We start from the raw sequence: 15,992 nt of genomic DNA, 5'->3' as shown, positions 1-15,992 counted from the left end.
TATACTTAACCTTGGAATTATTGGTTGCTCACAATTTTGTTTCATATTGGTTTATTAAACCAATCAGCATTCTAATACTAGTTCATGGAACATACTCCTTAAATATATAATGCAATCATTGGATGAATGAAGATCATCAATACACGGCAGTGCTCTCTTCTTCACCAGTGATACAAACACTATTCAGAACATAATAACAGCCTATACATATCCAATCAGTTTGATATCAAGAAATGAATAAAATATATCATCATTGTTTTGGACTGTAATCTAACTCAGATTCAGTGAGCACATATATTATACTGATAATTCTATATCAGTATCTTGCCATTACTAATCAGGAGAATTAAAGGAAGATATTTGCATCTCTCTACCGGAGATCCTATATTCATTTACAACACGTCTCTAATAATAGAAATTTTCATAAATTTGCTGCTGAAAACCCTTCTATAAATATATTTCTGATGAGAGTTCTGACTATACCCAACAGGATGGCAAGTTTGATGCGCTAATACCGTTGTAATATCCTACCCGGATATTCTCTCCAATTTTTCCTCAAATTGATTTCAGAATCATAAACAAGAATTTATACAATAATAACCAGTAAATAGCCAGTAAATAATCAGTAACATTAACCAGTAAGTAACCAGCAAATGCTCCAGAATTCGTTATTGCATTGTAAACTAGCAATACAACAACAATCCAATCATATAAACAGTGATCACAGTCAGATTGGATAATTAAAATGAACCTGAAACGTAAAAGTGAACTCCATCTCTAAATCACCATAGATGATGAATCGGGGCTATGTCCAAACCACCCAAGAAGAACCTGAGGGTTTGCGTCCTCGGATCCGGAATAGAAGTTGAAGTTTCCTTAATTTCTCCAAGAGAGATCTCAAACCAAACCAATATCCAAGCTTGCTGAAAATGAATTCGTCATCCTTCTTTTATGCTCAAAATGGTGACCCTTCAATTTCATTCTCTTGTCCTTTCGTCTTTTTCCTTCTTGTCACCTTTAACCCACTTTATAACATTAATTTGACCCATTTAATAAATTTGCATTAAGCTCCCTTAAGCCAAAATTAATATTATATGAATTTGACTTTAGAATTCCTAATGTCCCAAAAAGGGGACATTACATTAATGCTTAACCAATTTTATTATTGCAAATTGCCGATCTGCATAGAAAGTGAATGGATCATTTGCTTGATCCAAATCATGTTCCGATACTAGTATGTTTGATCATTGCTTGATCGATTCTATACATATATATCAGATTGTTACACGATTTGTACCAAAAGAAGATGAATAATATAATTTGCTAATTCAGATTTCAGTATACTTACTGTGATGTATAGAGTTTCGATTTAGTGCAAGTATGGTTTCTTTGTCTCCAAGGTATATGAAATGATAATTCTTATTGAGCACAAGAACTGTGTATGTGTGAATGTGTTCACATAGTGAACTGACATACATACATACATGCACATATATAATCAATACAAGCAATCAGCCTTCTATCTGACCAAAGCTGCTATGTATCAACATAAATGATGAAAATGTGTATTACATTTTGCAAATGATGCATTCTGCATTTGTGACACAAGGATTCCAATACTAGGTCTTCATGAGATTCTTGAGAAAAGAATCTAGCATGTCAGTCATTTAAAGAAAAATTCATGGAAATTATTCAAAAAAATTATTGCATAATGCATTTTGCATTTACGGATGCATGAGATTGGAAAAGGAAAAGAATAAAATTATCAAGTTATAGTGCATAAGGTGTATGTTTTCTAGGAGTTTGGTCATGTTTTTAGCGCACTTGGACGCAAGGTTTCATGTAGCTTATACTCTCTCCATGTGGCTAGTGACAGTCACTCATTATGTAAATTTGTTTTCAATTGTTTATGTTATTTTCAGTTTTCATGAACTTGAAGTGAGGAAGGGCTAGCTTGAAATTTTAATTTTTTCATGACCATCTAGCCACCAAAATTTGGTTTATCTATCAAATGCGTTTCTTGTCACATTTATTTCTACTGGTTTTGCACTACTTTTGGGATTTCAGATTGAAATTTTTGAACTTTGATTTTGAGATTTCTTTTGATATTGAGGTGGCTAGGGTTTTTGTTATATGCTGCTAGTCTTGTGCTATGAAGTGGTGTTCTCTATCATGTTCAATGTGGGACGTTGATAGAATGTTTGAGGAAGTCCACTGCGAAGAACATATCATTCCTACTCTTGCATTCAATTTGCATCATTTGACTTAGTGCGTATGAGCATTGGTAAGCTTACCTTCCAATGAAAAGTGTTGAATGTGGGCAAAAGAGGGAAGGGTAGAAGTGATGTTTTCATTTCCACTTTGTCTACGAATAGAAATTTGGTATTAAAAGACTTTGGCCAAAGTTGTTTGCATATGTTTTCTTAAATATGCTGCCTACGTCCCGTCTCTTTGCCACATCTGTGATTAGTTCTACTTAGACATATGTAAAAAGTAGTTAGTTTCACGGCTGCACCAAATTCCTCCTACCTTTTGTATTTTTTTGAGACTCCTAGGCATTGCAAGGTTGGAGAATTCTACGAGTTAGGTAGAATCCAAAGGAAGTGTAAGGCTTTGTGGTTGGGCAAAAAAGCGCATGGGCCACATTCCCATCTCGAGATAGCAAGTGGACAATTGTTTGAGAGCTTATGAGACAAAGATCCACTTCTTGACATGTGATTTGTAGGAAGGCATAGATGATTTACTCAGTGAGCACCACATGTTCAATGGTTTTTATGGATAATTTATTTCAGTTACTTAGGATCAAGTTGTAATCTAAAAATAAGTTAAGAAATTGTAATCTTTAAATCATAATGTTGTCTCTTGATATTGAAACTTGGAACATTTCTCCTTGAGCTATTGACATGGTGAATGAGCTAAAAATATCATGAAGTGTCTGTGTGTGTGTGTGTGACAGGAAATTTTTATGAAGTATCCACTGTCGAGGTCAACTCCATATGATGCCAAGGTATTGTAAGTAAGCACATGTATCTGTGTGCTTTCTTGTGATTTTCAGGTATTATGCAGCTTAATTTCTGAGAACATTGAGATAAGGGAATATTTTATTTTATTTTATTCATGATATAACATAGACTGATATTTTGGTGTTATTCCTATGGATGCAACAGACGGAATGACACATCAAAAGAAAAGGGGAATATTGTCGGAGAGAGGTAGTTTAACATTGTAAAACTAAAGGGTAGTAATGGAATTCACACACTGACATAGAAAATGTCCTTGAAACGATTAATTAATGCATATGCTTACTTCAAATGGGTGTTGATACTGCTCTTGAAAAAGTTTGTGTGTGTAGATTTTACTTGAATGCATTTTAGAGAAATTAGACTTAATCTAAGAAAACGAATTTAAATCTTGTTGATATTATGGTAGACTCTGAATTTGCACAAACTATTTATCTTGTATACTTTGACCAATGAAAGTTAGATTTTTAAGCATATTAGGTATGATGTTAACTTCGATGAAGCATCAAGGAGGATGCATTATTTAAGGGGGGCAGGATAAATAGGGAAAATATAATAAAAAGCATTTATTATAATGTCATTACTTATGGGGAATCTTCTGTAGCTGAAACGACTTAAAAATAGTATTAAACAGCTGACCTCACAAGATAGAAAATAAAAGGCAAAGGTATCTTGTCTTGCATGCAGGGTTTTCCATAGATTTTTGTGCGTGCCCATTCTTTCTAGATTATTGTATGCATTCATAAATTCAGGACAGTTTTGTATTGGCACAACAAAAATAAAAACTTTTGGGCTCACAGTCATAAGGGATTTCAAATGGTTTTTTAGTCCAGAGGGAGTCTCTTGAAGTGGTTTGGGAGCCTTGAATCGAACCTTTTGCAGGAAGCCACTTCAGCGTTCTGTATTCATCTGCAGCCAGAATAGTACATTATCTTGCCTTTTATTTCATGGTCATTGATATAGATAGATCTTAATTCTAAAAGCTTCGAAATCGACAAGGTATTTTGCCCTTCTTTTTGTTCGTACAATAATGCAGGACACACCCAGTTCCATGCGAATTTGGCATAACAAATCTACTCAAAACTGGCTTTTAATTTTTAAGCATAAAGATTCTGTAAGAAATAAATAATCGCAGGTGTGTATTATAATTCACAAGGGAGTAAAAAGAAGAAAACACCCTAAGGTAGATGGAATTGCGATTCCAAATTTTGGCAGTAATTTCAATCGAGTGAAAAATATGAACCGGATCTGAGGGTGGCCCTTTGTTTATTTACAAATCTTAAGCATATCCTCCAAACTTAACCTGCATAACATTTAAGGGATCCTAAATTTCCAAGGTAGAAAGTCAATGTCATTCATTGCCAACAGAGTCACTTTCGGTAAATTCAATTCCGAAGACCAGAAGCATTGATCATGCAAAGTGCAATAAGAAAACAAATCCTCTGTAACAAAATTGTTTTTTTTATTTTATTTCACAATAACCCACGGATCATTCTTCTGCAATTTCATTAATTCTTTGATGTAGTAGGAAGCTTTATAAGCTTTAAAATGCATTTAACTCCGAAAGGGAAATGCTGGAGAAGATTTAGCTTACCGTTTATTGAAACGGCGATGAGAATGAATCTCCGCTTATTACACTCGATAACCTTCTCTGCAATGAAGTGAGCTTCCTCGCGATAACCACCTCCTCTTGAATAAATGAATGCATGCGCTTTATGAATAATAATTAGCACCTCTGGAGACGAGATTGTCAAGCTTGTAAAAAAAGGTGATTGAAAGATGGACATTGTCTTTCATTTGAATTTCGGTCTCACCCGTCTAATGACTGGTTTGTTAGAAAGGGCCAGTTTGGCCGCGGGAATAGGAATAGGGAAATAGGAATAGCTATTTCGGAATAGAAAATGGGGCTATGTATTGTGATGTGAATATCAGGATTTAACTGTGTGATTTTGAGTCAAACTCGATGACCCATGTTTCATGAGTAGTGATTCAACATGAATCCATCTCTCATGAGAATAAATGGAACACTTAGCACTCATTGGATCTAGGGGCTATGTATTTTTATTCTCTGTTTGGTTCAATCAATATTTGATGGGAAATTTGCGAATTTTAAAATTTATGTTTTTTAAAATAAATAAAAGTGGAATAGGAATACGTATTCCAATAACACCTATTTGGGTAGAATTGCAAAACTCCCTTTTTTGGGCCAAAATTGGAATATGTATTTCTATTTTACTTCGTATTCCAATTTCAATTTGGTGCATCCAAACGAAAAATTCAAATTTTTAAGAATTTACATAAGCCTATTCTGCTTGTATTCCCATTGCCAAATGGGCCCTAAATTATCATTTAGGAGAGGAGATTGACTAATTGAGCACCCTAGGTTTAAACTTTTTTAAATAAATAAACATCTTATATTTACTTATTATTAAACATCTTATATTTACTTATTATTAAACAATTTTAGGAAGGAGGATTTAGTAATTGACCATTCTAATTTTAAATAATATTATAAAAAAAAATCTATTAATTTATTGTCTTAAATTTATGTTTATATCAAAATTCTATGTAGAAATTTCAAATCACTTTTTATTTTTTTTCAAGTAACTCATTTTGTAATGTCTTCATTTTTAGTAGGTGCTAAGTCAATTCATTATAATGCCTTCATAAGTTCATAGTATGTTTTGAGGGTCTTTGAAGTGGACTTACTATTTTGAGGTGATTTCAAGTAACTCATTTTGTAATGTCTTCATTTTTAGTAGGTGCTAAGTCAATTCATTATAATGCCTTCATAAGTTCATAGTATGTTTTGAGGGTCTTTGAAGTGTACTTACTATTTTAGTAAGTCTATTTTGAGGCGATTTTTATATTTAGTAGTAGAGTGGAGGCACTGGAGGGTGATCTTCATTAGCAGTGGACTAAGCATATTCAAAGAGTTTATATAATAAGTTATTTATGAGGCTTTTAATTATTATAAGACTTTATCTTATTTCATGTTATAAATTAAGAGTGTAATTGAGGAGCCTCTTAAACAAAAAATCTCTTCATGAAGTCTTGTGCTTGAAAGTGATTTATTTAAAAGAATTAGTTGGAAGCTTTTAATTGGAAGGTGTATTGGAGAATCCAAGTGCTTTATAAAAAAAACACTTCATTAAGCAATTAAATTCATCTTATTATCCATTGTTTTTTACATCATCTTGCGAGGGTTTGCACTGAGTTTGTGAATTCAATCCATTGTTAAGTATAATGGATTTGAGTTGAGTATCTGCAATCAAGATTTGAGTGGCCTCCCATATTATTGTTGTTGTTGGGAAGATATTATTTGGTTGGGTATTAATATTTTGTATCTCTGTCGAATTATTGCAAATTGCATGTGTAATTTAGTATTTAACATATGTATTTGAATGTGTAAGATTTCTACTCTTTGCAATACACATATTAATTTTTAAAGTAGCATCCAATTCCCTTAATTTTTAATATCATAATTACTATTTTGGACATGGTTTGACCTGACATGTGAATAGGTGTAATAACCCTATTGACTCAGAATTCTAATGCTAAATTAGGTGTTTCTTCCTACTTTCAAATGCCACTATTGGCACCTATAATAGCTACTAGCAACAATGTTGTAGCTAGGTGTTACTCCTAATACCCCCACATTCATAATGGGAAGGTCTTTGAGATGTCACGACATCAACAAGAAGCCACGTAGAAGCTATAGAATAGGTTGTGCGAAGATAATATTATATTCTTGTTGCAAATTGAACATGTAGTTTACCAACTAGAGCCTATTTGGGCACTTTATAGTGGTATTAGAGTAGTTTCATGCCAGCCTACAAGGATTGGACTCATTGCATTATGACTCGGAGATGTATTTTGAATAGACATTATATTTGTAGAGGTTGCAGTTTTCCACTTGGTGATGGAGAACCAAAGATATAGTTTTGTAGTGTGGGCAACAAGGTTAATGGTGGTTCAAGAGATACAGGTTATAGAGATGTTGGTACTATTTGTGAGATTAAAAGAGAGGGCAAAGAGACTTTTTGAGATTTGGCATCTACACAAGAGCATGTTTCCAATGTGTTGTAGTAGCTTTATGACACTCTGCAACATATTATACTCCCTAGATGACGAAGTAGGGAGAGGGGTACTCAAGACAATTATATTAGTTCAAATAGGTCCCCAATAGATGACAAGTCTAGAGTTGGTGATAGGATTAGAGTAGAGAATCGAGGCAAGATTTATGACAGGATTGACAAAACTAGTTACATTGAAGCATATGATATGTCATAGATGCCTACTTTTCTAAGACCTTAGGCAGATGCAGTCAGTATTGAGACTATAGTTGTACCCTTTGTGGATAATGTTGTTGGAAATATAAGAGGAGTAACTGAGAGGGGAGGGATGAATTAGTTACCACTAAAATAAATCTCAGATCCCTTAGATATCAACACAAAATATAAACTTCACTAAAAATATTGATGCTCGGCAAACACACAGGCACTCAATTTACACTAACAAATGTTGTAACTCAGCAAATATTGAAATAGAAACTATAACTTGGCAAATGCTTAACATGCAATTCTTAAGATATTATCTATGATTAACCTTACTTATCTTAGTTGCATACACATAAAAGAAATATCATGAACACAAGTGACACCAAGATTTAATGTGGAAACCCAATTTGGAAAAAACCACCAATTGCAACTAGTTACTAATTTTTAGGAGCCAACCCTACTAAAGGTTACAAAACACACTATTAGGTGTGACCCTATTAGAGGATTTAATCACCTTGTTAGGAGTACTTGTTAGAGGTCTTTAGACATTTCAATCTAGAAATGCCACCTTGTTAGAGGATTTACAAATAACAGTCAAGCCAACTCTGTTAAGAAATTTAGATCACTGCTATAATGGTTAGAGAGTAACAATGAGATGACCTAATTTCTAATGCAACTAAATTGCTAATATATATCTCTATTATGGCTTGTATACTTGATCTTTTTTAAATGAATGTATCTTTGTAGATCCACAAGGATATTCTGATTATCCTTCTAATTTTCTTCCTCTTAGCATCTTCTATATTTCAATTCACTTACACACATTCAATCCTCAACTTGACCTTATACTAATATCATACACATTTTCAAGTTGGCTTGAATACAAATTAGAATAATTAATATTCATATCCTTAGTTAGCTAGAACCAACAAACAAATATATTAAGCTCAATAGGCCAAAATGAGAAAATCCTTCGTTAGCCAACCCTGCTTGGTAGATACTAACTCAGAAATGATTTTCCTGTGTTAACCAAGTGAACTTGGTTAACACCACATCTTCACAAAGTTCCTTTAGTAACTAAGTGAACTCAATTAACACTAGTTCAATCTGACTTTTCCTTCATTAATTGAGTGAGCTCAGTTAACACTCAATATTCTGCGAACTTCTCTTTGTCTCCTGAGTGAACTTGGTTGACACTGTCTTCTAAACTTGGCCAACTCAAGAGTTCTTGGCAAACACGGGAAACTATCTTCATCACCCGAGTGAGCTCGACATACACTAACTATTAAAGATATGACATTTTGTGTAACATCAAAGATAATACACAATTAACCAATTGTTTTCAACAAATGTGTGGTGGTACATTTTGTTGGGTGGGATGCTCTTCTACAAGCCATCAAGAAAAACCTTAATTTTGATGGATTCTTGACATAGGGGTGGGATCATACTAGGGGTAGGCTTGCACCTAAGAGACAGAGGCCTAGGTAGTCATATATGTGAGAGGTAGTCAATAATATGACCTTAGTGCACTTTGGTGGCAATGGAAGGGTGACACCTTGAGCTTGGGTTTACAAGCTCGATACTTATCTAGCATTGCATCATATGACTAAGGAGGAAACCATTAGATTTGTTGTGCTTTGCCTTAATAGAGTTTCTCATGACTGGTGGTATTATGCGCTACTTTCTTTAGACATCATGATCAAATTTCTTCCTATCAGGAGTTCGTGGATAGATTGATAAAGGGATTTGATATGAAGAATGTTGAGGTATACTTGAGGGAGTTAGCTTAGTTAAGATAGATAGGTGGTCTAGAGGCCTTCATTAATGATGTTTCAAAGGCTTTGAATGATGGTGTATAATATTTTTTAGAAGACTCCAATGATTCTTTTTATTGATGGATTAGTTTGAGCCACTCAAGGGATGGGTTAAGTTCTTGGACCCACCGACCTTACAGGAGGCAATGGAGAAAGTGAGAGATCTTGAGTCATCTACATCTCAAGGAAAGTTTTCTTTGAAGTTTTCTACCTCTCTACCTATAGATGAGGAACACTCATCAGCTACTGATGAAAATGTGAAATTAGATGAGAAGAATGATGAGTCATCACAAGAAGATTTAAGGAGGAGACAACTTTGCTTCTATTGCAAATGACCTTTTGCTAAATGACACACATGTTCACTTAGGCCTAAGGGAGTGAAAAATTGTATTATGTAGATATACTATGATGAGATTAAGGTTGAACCCCCACAACATTCTTTTGGCTTTGATTGTGATGATTAGGATTCGAGTGGGGTGTATACATTGAGGAGTGCATACAACTTCATATTTGATCCCCATGTACAAGATATTTAACAAATGCAAAGTTTTTCTATACTTAAGTCTGATGTTTGGTATGGTAGTTTAGTTGGTACAAAGAAAGGGGGGTGGGGGGAATTCAGTTTCCCTGTTGAGTTTCTTCATTGCACTAGATTTTTTATCAAAACTTTAGTCAACCTTTAGAGATTTCTTTTATAAAAAAAAAATCCCATATAAATAATAATTGTTTTTTTTTCAATTTTAACATTCAAATCAAATTAGATAATTGGCACTTCAATTGTGAGGGAGGAAATATTTTGCAACTTGTCTATTTTCAAATTTTGGAAGAAGAGTTTGTGGCATGGGCAATAGAGATAAAAGAGCAAGTAAATATTCACGAAGAAGAACTCAAGAACAAGAAGATGAAAACATCAAAAAACTTTAGTAGCATACTACAGGAGGCAAGGTACACATGTGCAATCTTTTTTCCAATGCATATTTAATTTATAGTGTACAATCCTATTCTAAACTTTTTGTATATAGTTAGGATTAGGGTTTATCCAATTAGGAATATGGTAAATATTAAATTAGGGTTACTATTAACTTAATATTAAGGGTTTATTGAATTATGAGTACTTAGGATTAGGTTTTATTAAATTTAAATCATGAATATTTAGGATAACGGTTTATTACATTATAGTTTTTTAAATTATAAATATTTAGAAATAGAGTTCATTTCAATTATGGTCTTTTAAATTATGAATTTATTTAGGACATAGTCAACCAGAACAACCTACTAAGGTTGGAGAAGGTTCATCCCAAGTTCAAATAGGTACATGTGCATCTCTCAGAAGTATGTAATCTCTTTGTAGATTTCTAGGTGTAGGCAATCTACATACCTTTGATTTTTAATTTTAGAGACATTTCCCCATACAAACTTGCTTGATTTTATTTGTTATATTGTGCACGTGCAGTAGTAGATGATGAAAATGTTGGACATGAGGAAATTAAAGATGAAGCAATCAATATTAAAGAAGGATCATCTAAAGGTTAGATAAAATTGTATTTAATATTTCACTTGTTATGTATATACACATATGTCCCCTAAAAAGATTGTATCTTAAATCTTTATTTTATTTTTTCTTGTAGCTCAAGATCAAACAACAAATGAGAATGTTAATCTAGCTGAAAGATTGATGGGAAAAATTAATCATAGAAACATAGATCATTTAATTGAAATGAATGTGAAAAAATTGAGAGGATATGTTAGTCAACCTACACATACTACAAAGAGGAAATTGAATAAAAAGTCTAAAGAAATAATTACACAATTTGAGAATCTTGATACAGTGGAGAAAACTCAACTATTATCAATTTCACTTCTTAAAGATGAACTGAAAGAGCCATTGAAACTATTTGGTATAGATACAAGTATAAAAAAGAGAAGACTTCTAAACTACAAAAAAATATTGTTGAAAGTGTTAAGGAAGGGTTACATTCCATTGGGGAAAAAACTAGATCTTTAGATAAATTCATTGCATGAAGAATGATACTGTCATTTGTTTTAAATAATAAATTATGACAAAAAAGATAGATCTCTTCACTATCATCTCATATTGGGTATATTTGAAAGACAATATTACATTATCTGAAAAGGAGAAACAATTTGGATGATAGTACATTAGAAGGAAATCAGGGACTAATGTGTAGAGCCCCTCGATCTAAAAGGATTGTCGAAACAGTTAAGAGATTAGTTATTCAATTTTGGATTGATAATACTCATCCTTCACCAAATAGAAGAGATATCATCAAGTAAAGGATTGGGCCTAAGGAATATATTCAACATGCAAAACATTGGTTGGCTATCACACAACATGAATTGTATCTCTCATTTTGTAATTTAAATCCCAACACAAAGATTGGACAAACAATGTTTGAAAGATTGAAACCCTATCTTGTGAAGATAAATAAATCTTTTGAAACATGTTGCTGTCAATATCATGTTGAATTTGATTTGTACTATCAAGGGTTTTGAAAGATGATAGAAGAAAGTGGTGGTTGTCAAAATTCTTTTCATAAATGATCGAGCCAATTCATAACATCAACCTTATGTGACAAACTAAATGATCATGCAATGGGTGAAATAGATTGCATGAGAGGAACTTGTGAACCATGTGATAACTAGAATAAATTTCCTTTGAGAGATTAATACTGATATGATGGGGATGGTAAAATGTAAGAGATATAAGTACATAAAGTCAGAAACAAAAGTTGGAAAAGAATCAACAATGTTGGAATATGTAAATGTTGAGATACCTACACGAGAATTTATGTCAACTTTTCATAAATTAATTCAACCATATACGCGTCATGCTTTTTTTGCTAATTGGCAAGCATAACTGTTTCAAACACTAAGAGAAACTTTCCCACTCAGAACAATTTTATTTGTTATTGACTTTATGGAGAATTACTCTTTCATTTCTCAAAAACAATTTCAAGAGGAATACTACTTTATAGAGAAGGTTAATATTATGATTCAAGTCTCTTATCGACATGCACAAATTGATTTGGATGGTGTGGAAAGTATAGATCAAACACGAGTCATTAAAAAAGAGTGTCACTTTTACATTAGTGATGACAAAGAACACGACACACATTTTGTGGAACATTGTTATAAGACATTTTTTTAATATTTGAAAAACAAACGCATAAAAATAGAAAAACATGTTGTATGGTCAAATGGATGTGCAACACAATTTAAATCAGCTAGATCATTTTATGCACTATGTAGATATCATCGATACCTTAATATACCACACATTTGGAGTTTTTTTGAGAGTGGACATGGAAAGGGTGAGCATGATGGTATAGGAGCTTGTATCAAATGTGCTTTAAGAAAGTATCAAATGGACTATAAAGGATATCACATTAATAATGGTCATGACGTGGTTGAGTGGTGCAAAACACATTTTACAGTGCCAAAAAAAATAGATAACACATCATCACAAGCGGATCAAGTCATACCATTCAAAGTGTTTTGGGAGGTATCAGGTATAAATTAATTTAAGTATTTAAATTAAATCAAATTTATAGTTAATACATTAGGTAAAAACTAAATTATGTGCACACATGTTTAAAACTCATTTTTTATATGTATGTGTGGACCTTACATTCAGGTGTCGATAGAAGATCAATGCATGCATGCAAGGGGGTAGAGAAGACACAATCTTTACATTCAATTATGAGTACAAATAGTAATGTGTGGTCATTGTACACAAGAGAATACTCATTTTTTGTCCTGATTGCATTGATGAAAACTATGATGGTTGCATTAATCAAGAATGTGGATATGTGGGTGAATGGACTTTGGTGTCACTAGATGTTATCAATACAAATGAGTTTGAGGATGAAAATTATTATGATATCCCATTAATTTTTAGTGATTATGACCATATTTTAGGATTGATCAGAGTTGGTATGTATGTATATACAAGTTTATTTATTTCATAATTTTTGGTTAATTTATATAATATATATACTGGTGTACATGACACATGGAATTTATACATATACTTTGTGTAGGCAATATTTTTGCAGTCATGGCAGAATCTGAAAACATAGAAGGTGCTAACTATTATTTATTGTGTTGCACCATACAAAGAGAGAAGCTAACAAAGACTAAAATAAGTGATGAAATTATGTTTCCCACGGGTTAGTATATAGTTGAATCATGTATGTACATCTATGCTTTTTATGAATTCAAATTTATTGACTTTTTGATTGATGTATACATATGGATATGTGTATATATATTCAATAATTAATTAATCTATATAATAATTTTATTTATTTGTATGCAAATTTTGTTGTTGTATAGGGAACATATTTGAAGCAAAGAAGAGTACTTAAAAATGGGATTCATTTCATTGATTATCAACCTAACAAATAAGGTATATCAGTATAGTAACCATATTATTGCCATTGGTCTAACTCTTCATCCAATTAAAGAACCTAAAATATGTAAGTGGAGGCTTGATGTTGATGATCACAGGATAATATCAAATGTTATCCAACAATGAACTAACCTACTTGATACGAGATAGAAACAAATTGTAATTTGAAACAACATAAACATTTTGAAATTTGGTTAGACTATTTGAAATTTGAAATTCGGTTTAACGATTTGAATTTATAGAACTTAGGGACTTATATTTACAACTAATTAGGACATGTGCCTTGAGGGGAAGAAATCCAAACAGTTTTCTTAAGCGGATGAAATTAGGAATTGTGACTAATTATATTAAACTTTTACTCTTTCATTTAACTTGTTAAGTTTAAATTGTGATTTGTAACTAATTATAGAAATTAGGAACTTATATGCAACTAATTAGGACATGTGCCTTGAGGGGAAGAAATTCAAACACTTGTCTTAAGGGGATGAATTTAGGACTTGTAACTAATTATATTGAACTTTTACTCTTTCATTTAACTTGTCAATTTTAAATTGTGATTTGTAACGAATATAGAAATTAGGAATTATGTAACTAATTAGGATATAGATATGTAACTTTAGTTACCTGATACTTGTTCATATTAGGACATAAATTACATGTTATATATCTAAATTTATCTAAAGTACTTGTCCAAATTCCAAGACAAAAATGACATTATCTAACATGTACATATTTAACATGAATTAAATCAAACACATGTTTCACAACAAACACCATCATACACATGTACTCATAAATTATAAATTCTAGATCAAATGTTGAATTTAATCATATCTAAATATCACTTCAATAGAAAAAAGTTAACCACATATGTATACATCAATTTCATCAAATATATACTAGAACATTATCCAACATAATCTAACATGTAAAAGAAATGTCTAGAGAATGTATATATGTATACCAATAATAAAAAATGTATATGATCCTTAACATAAACACGTGTCGAACATCATTCTCAAGTTTGTAATATATGTATCAATCATCGAACAAATAACAAAAACATGTATAATCTAGATCTTAGAAGATAATATAAAAAATAAATAGTGTGCATGTATACATCGAGGTGTCTATCTAGAATCTGTGAATGTCTCTCTAGATGAAGGTCTAGATCAAATAATCTATAATATTAAAAAAAACTATAGATCGTTAGGTGCAGGACTATCATCATGACATCTCCTCACAATGCGGTCTAAAGACTAAGTATCAGGATGCTCACTGGGATGTGCTGACCCCTTTATATATTCAAAAGAAAGTGATATCAATGTACATAATCATATTAAATTAAATATATTAAATTTACAAATTACATGCAATTTATATGTACATATAGATATACATCTATACATTTGTGTAATTCAAAACATTTAAAACTCACCTATTTAGTACTGACATCATCGAATGAGTCTCGATGACATACATGATCTAGCATCAAAGATGGAGTAAAAAGAGGTGTATCCCCCTACACTATGTACATACATGTGCAACAAATCAAATAAAAAAATGTATAATTACAAAGGCATGATATATATACATGCATAAATTATTAGTTCCAAACCACTAAAATTTTAACATGAACAAAAAAACTATAGATTTACCTGTGTAGTTGTTGGCATCTAATAATACTTAGACTACCTAGCATCAATCATGTCCACCAATAGATCCAGATTTTTGTGGGCCTCATCTAGCTCCATCTCTGTATCTATGCTAGCATGACTGGTGACTAGATCACATCCTAATAATGATGAGCCAAGTGGACTAACTAGATGAGATGACATAGAAGTAGAATCATCATGTGTCAACAAGTCCATCCATCCTGTGGTCGACAAGATGAAGTCAACATCATCAAGGCCCACGTCTAAACTCTGACCATGCCCTACACTATCTTAAGGGTTATTACTAGTATGTATATGTCCCTCTGCAACAAAAGAGTGGTCAATAGGTGAATCATGATGTGTACTACCACCATGATCGCTACTTGATCGATGAGAGGAATGTGGTTGAGGATGTATCCCAATACTACCATGGACACGATGTCGAACATCTGATATGGGTATGCCAAGATGCTTTGATATGAATCTATATGAATATAATAGATCCTCAACAAGACTAGTCATAATATCTCATGCCAACACTCTAGTGAGACCCTCTAAGCTAGTTAGTGAAGGGATGCCTACTGCACTAAACAAGTCATCCAAAGATGAAGCACCAGATGATGATTTGGAATGTCGAAAAGACATAAAATATTAGCCAACCTCATCACTCAAAAAATATCTAACATGTACAAAAATCTTTCCAACTCCCTGAATCACCCCCCACAAAGATCTGATAGGTACGACAATCTTTCCAACTCCCTGAATCACCCCCCACAACTGGGTGCTACGCA

General features: G+C 32.5%; 1 protein-coding gene across 5 annotated transcripts in view; it reads right to left on the bottom strand.

The window, feature by feature from the left end:
* Positions 1-5,056, bottom strand: part of LOC149534100 (phosphoglycerate mutase-like protein 4) — a 177,117-nt gene extending 172,061 nt beyond the window's left edge. The window contains exon 1 of one of the 5 annotated variants that reach the window (XM_089803844.1): positions 4,615-5,056. Coding sequence is in view for 2 of the 5 variants with exons in the window: in XM_089803843.1 (XP_089659969.1) it covers positions 4,615-4,807 (193 nt within the window). In the remaining 3 variants the exon portion in view is untranslated. The remainder of the gene's footprint in view (positions 1-4,614) is intronic. The other 4 variants (XM_089803843.1, XM_089803846.1, XM_089803848.1 and 1 more) reach the window with 4 other exon arrangements.
* Positions 5,057-15,992: the final 10,936 nt, after the last annotated feature.

The sequence above is a fragment of the Cupressus sempervirens genome, chromosome 10 (assembly GCF_028749045.1).
Source record: "Cupressus sempervirens isolate cs-2001-9-10 chromosome 10, ASM2874904v1, whole genome shotgun sequence".
NCBI lineage: Eukaryota > Viridiplantae > Streptophyta > Pinopsida > Cupressales > Cupressaceae > Cupressus > Cupressus sempervirens.
The sequence above is the reverse complement of the archived record's forward strand: the minus strand, read 5'-3'. Positions and strand labels throughout refer to the sequence as shown.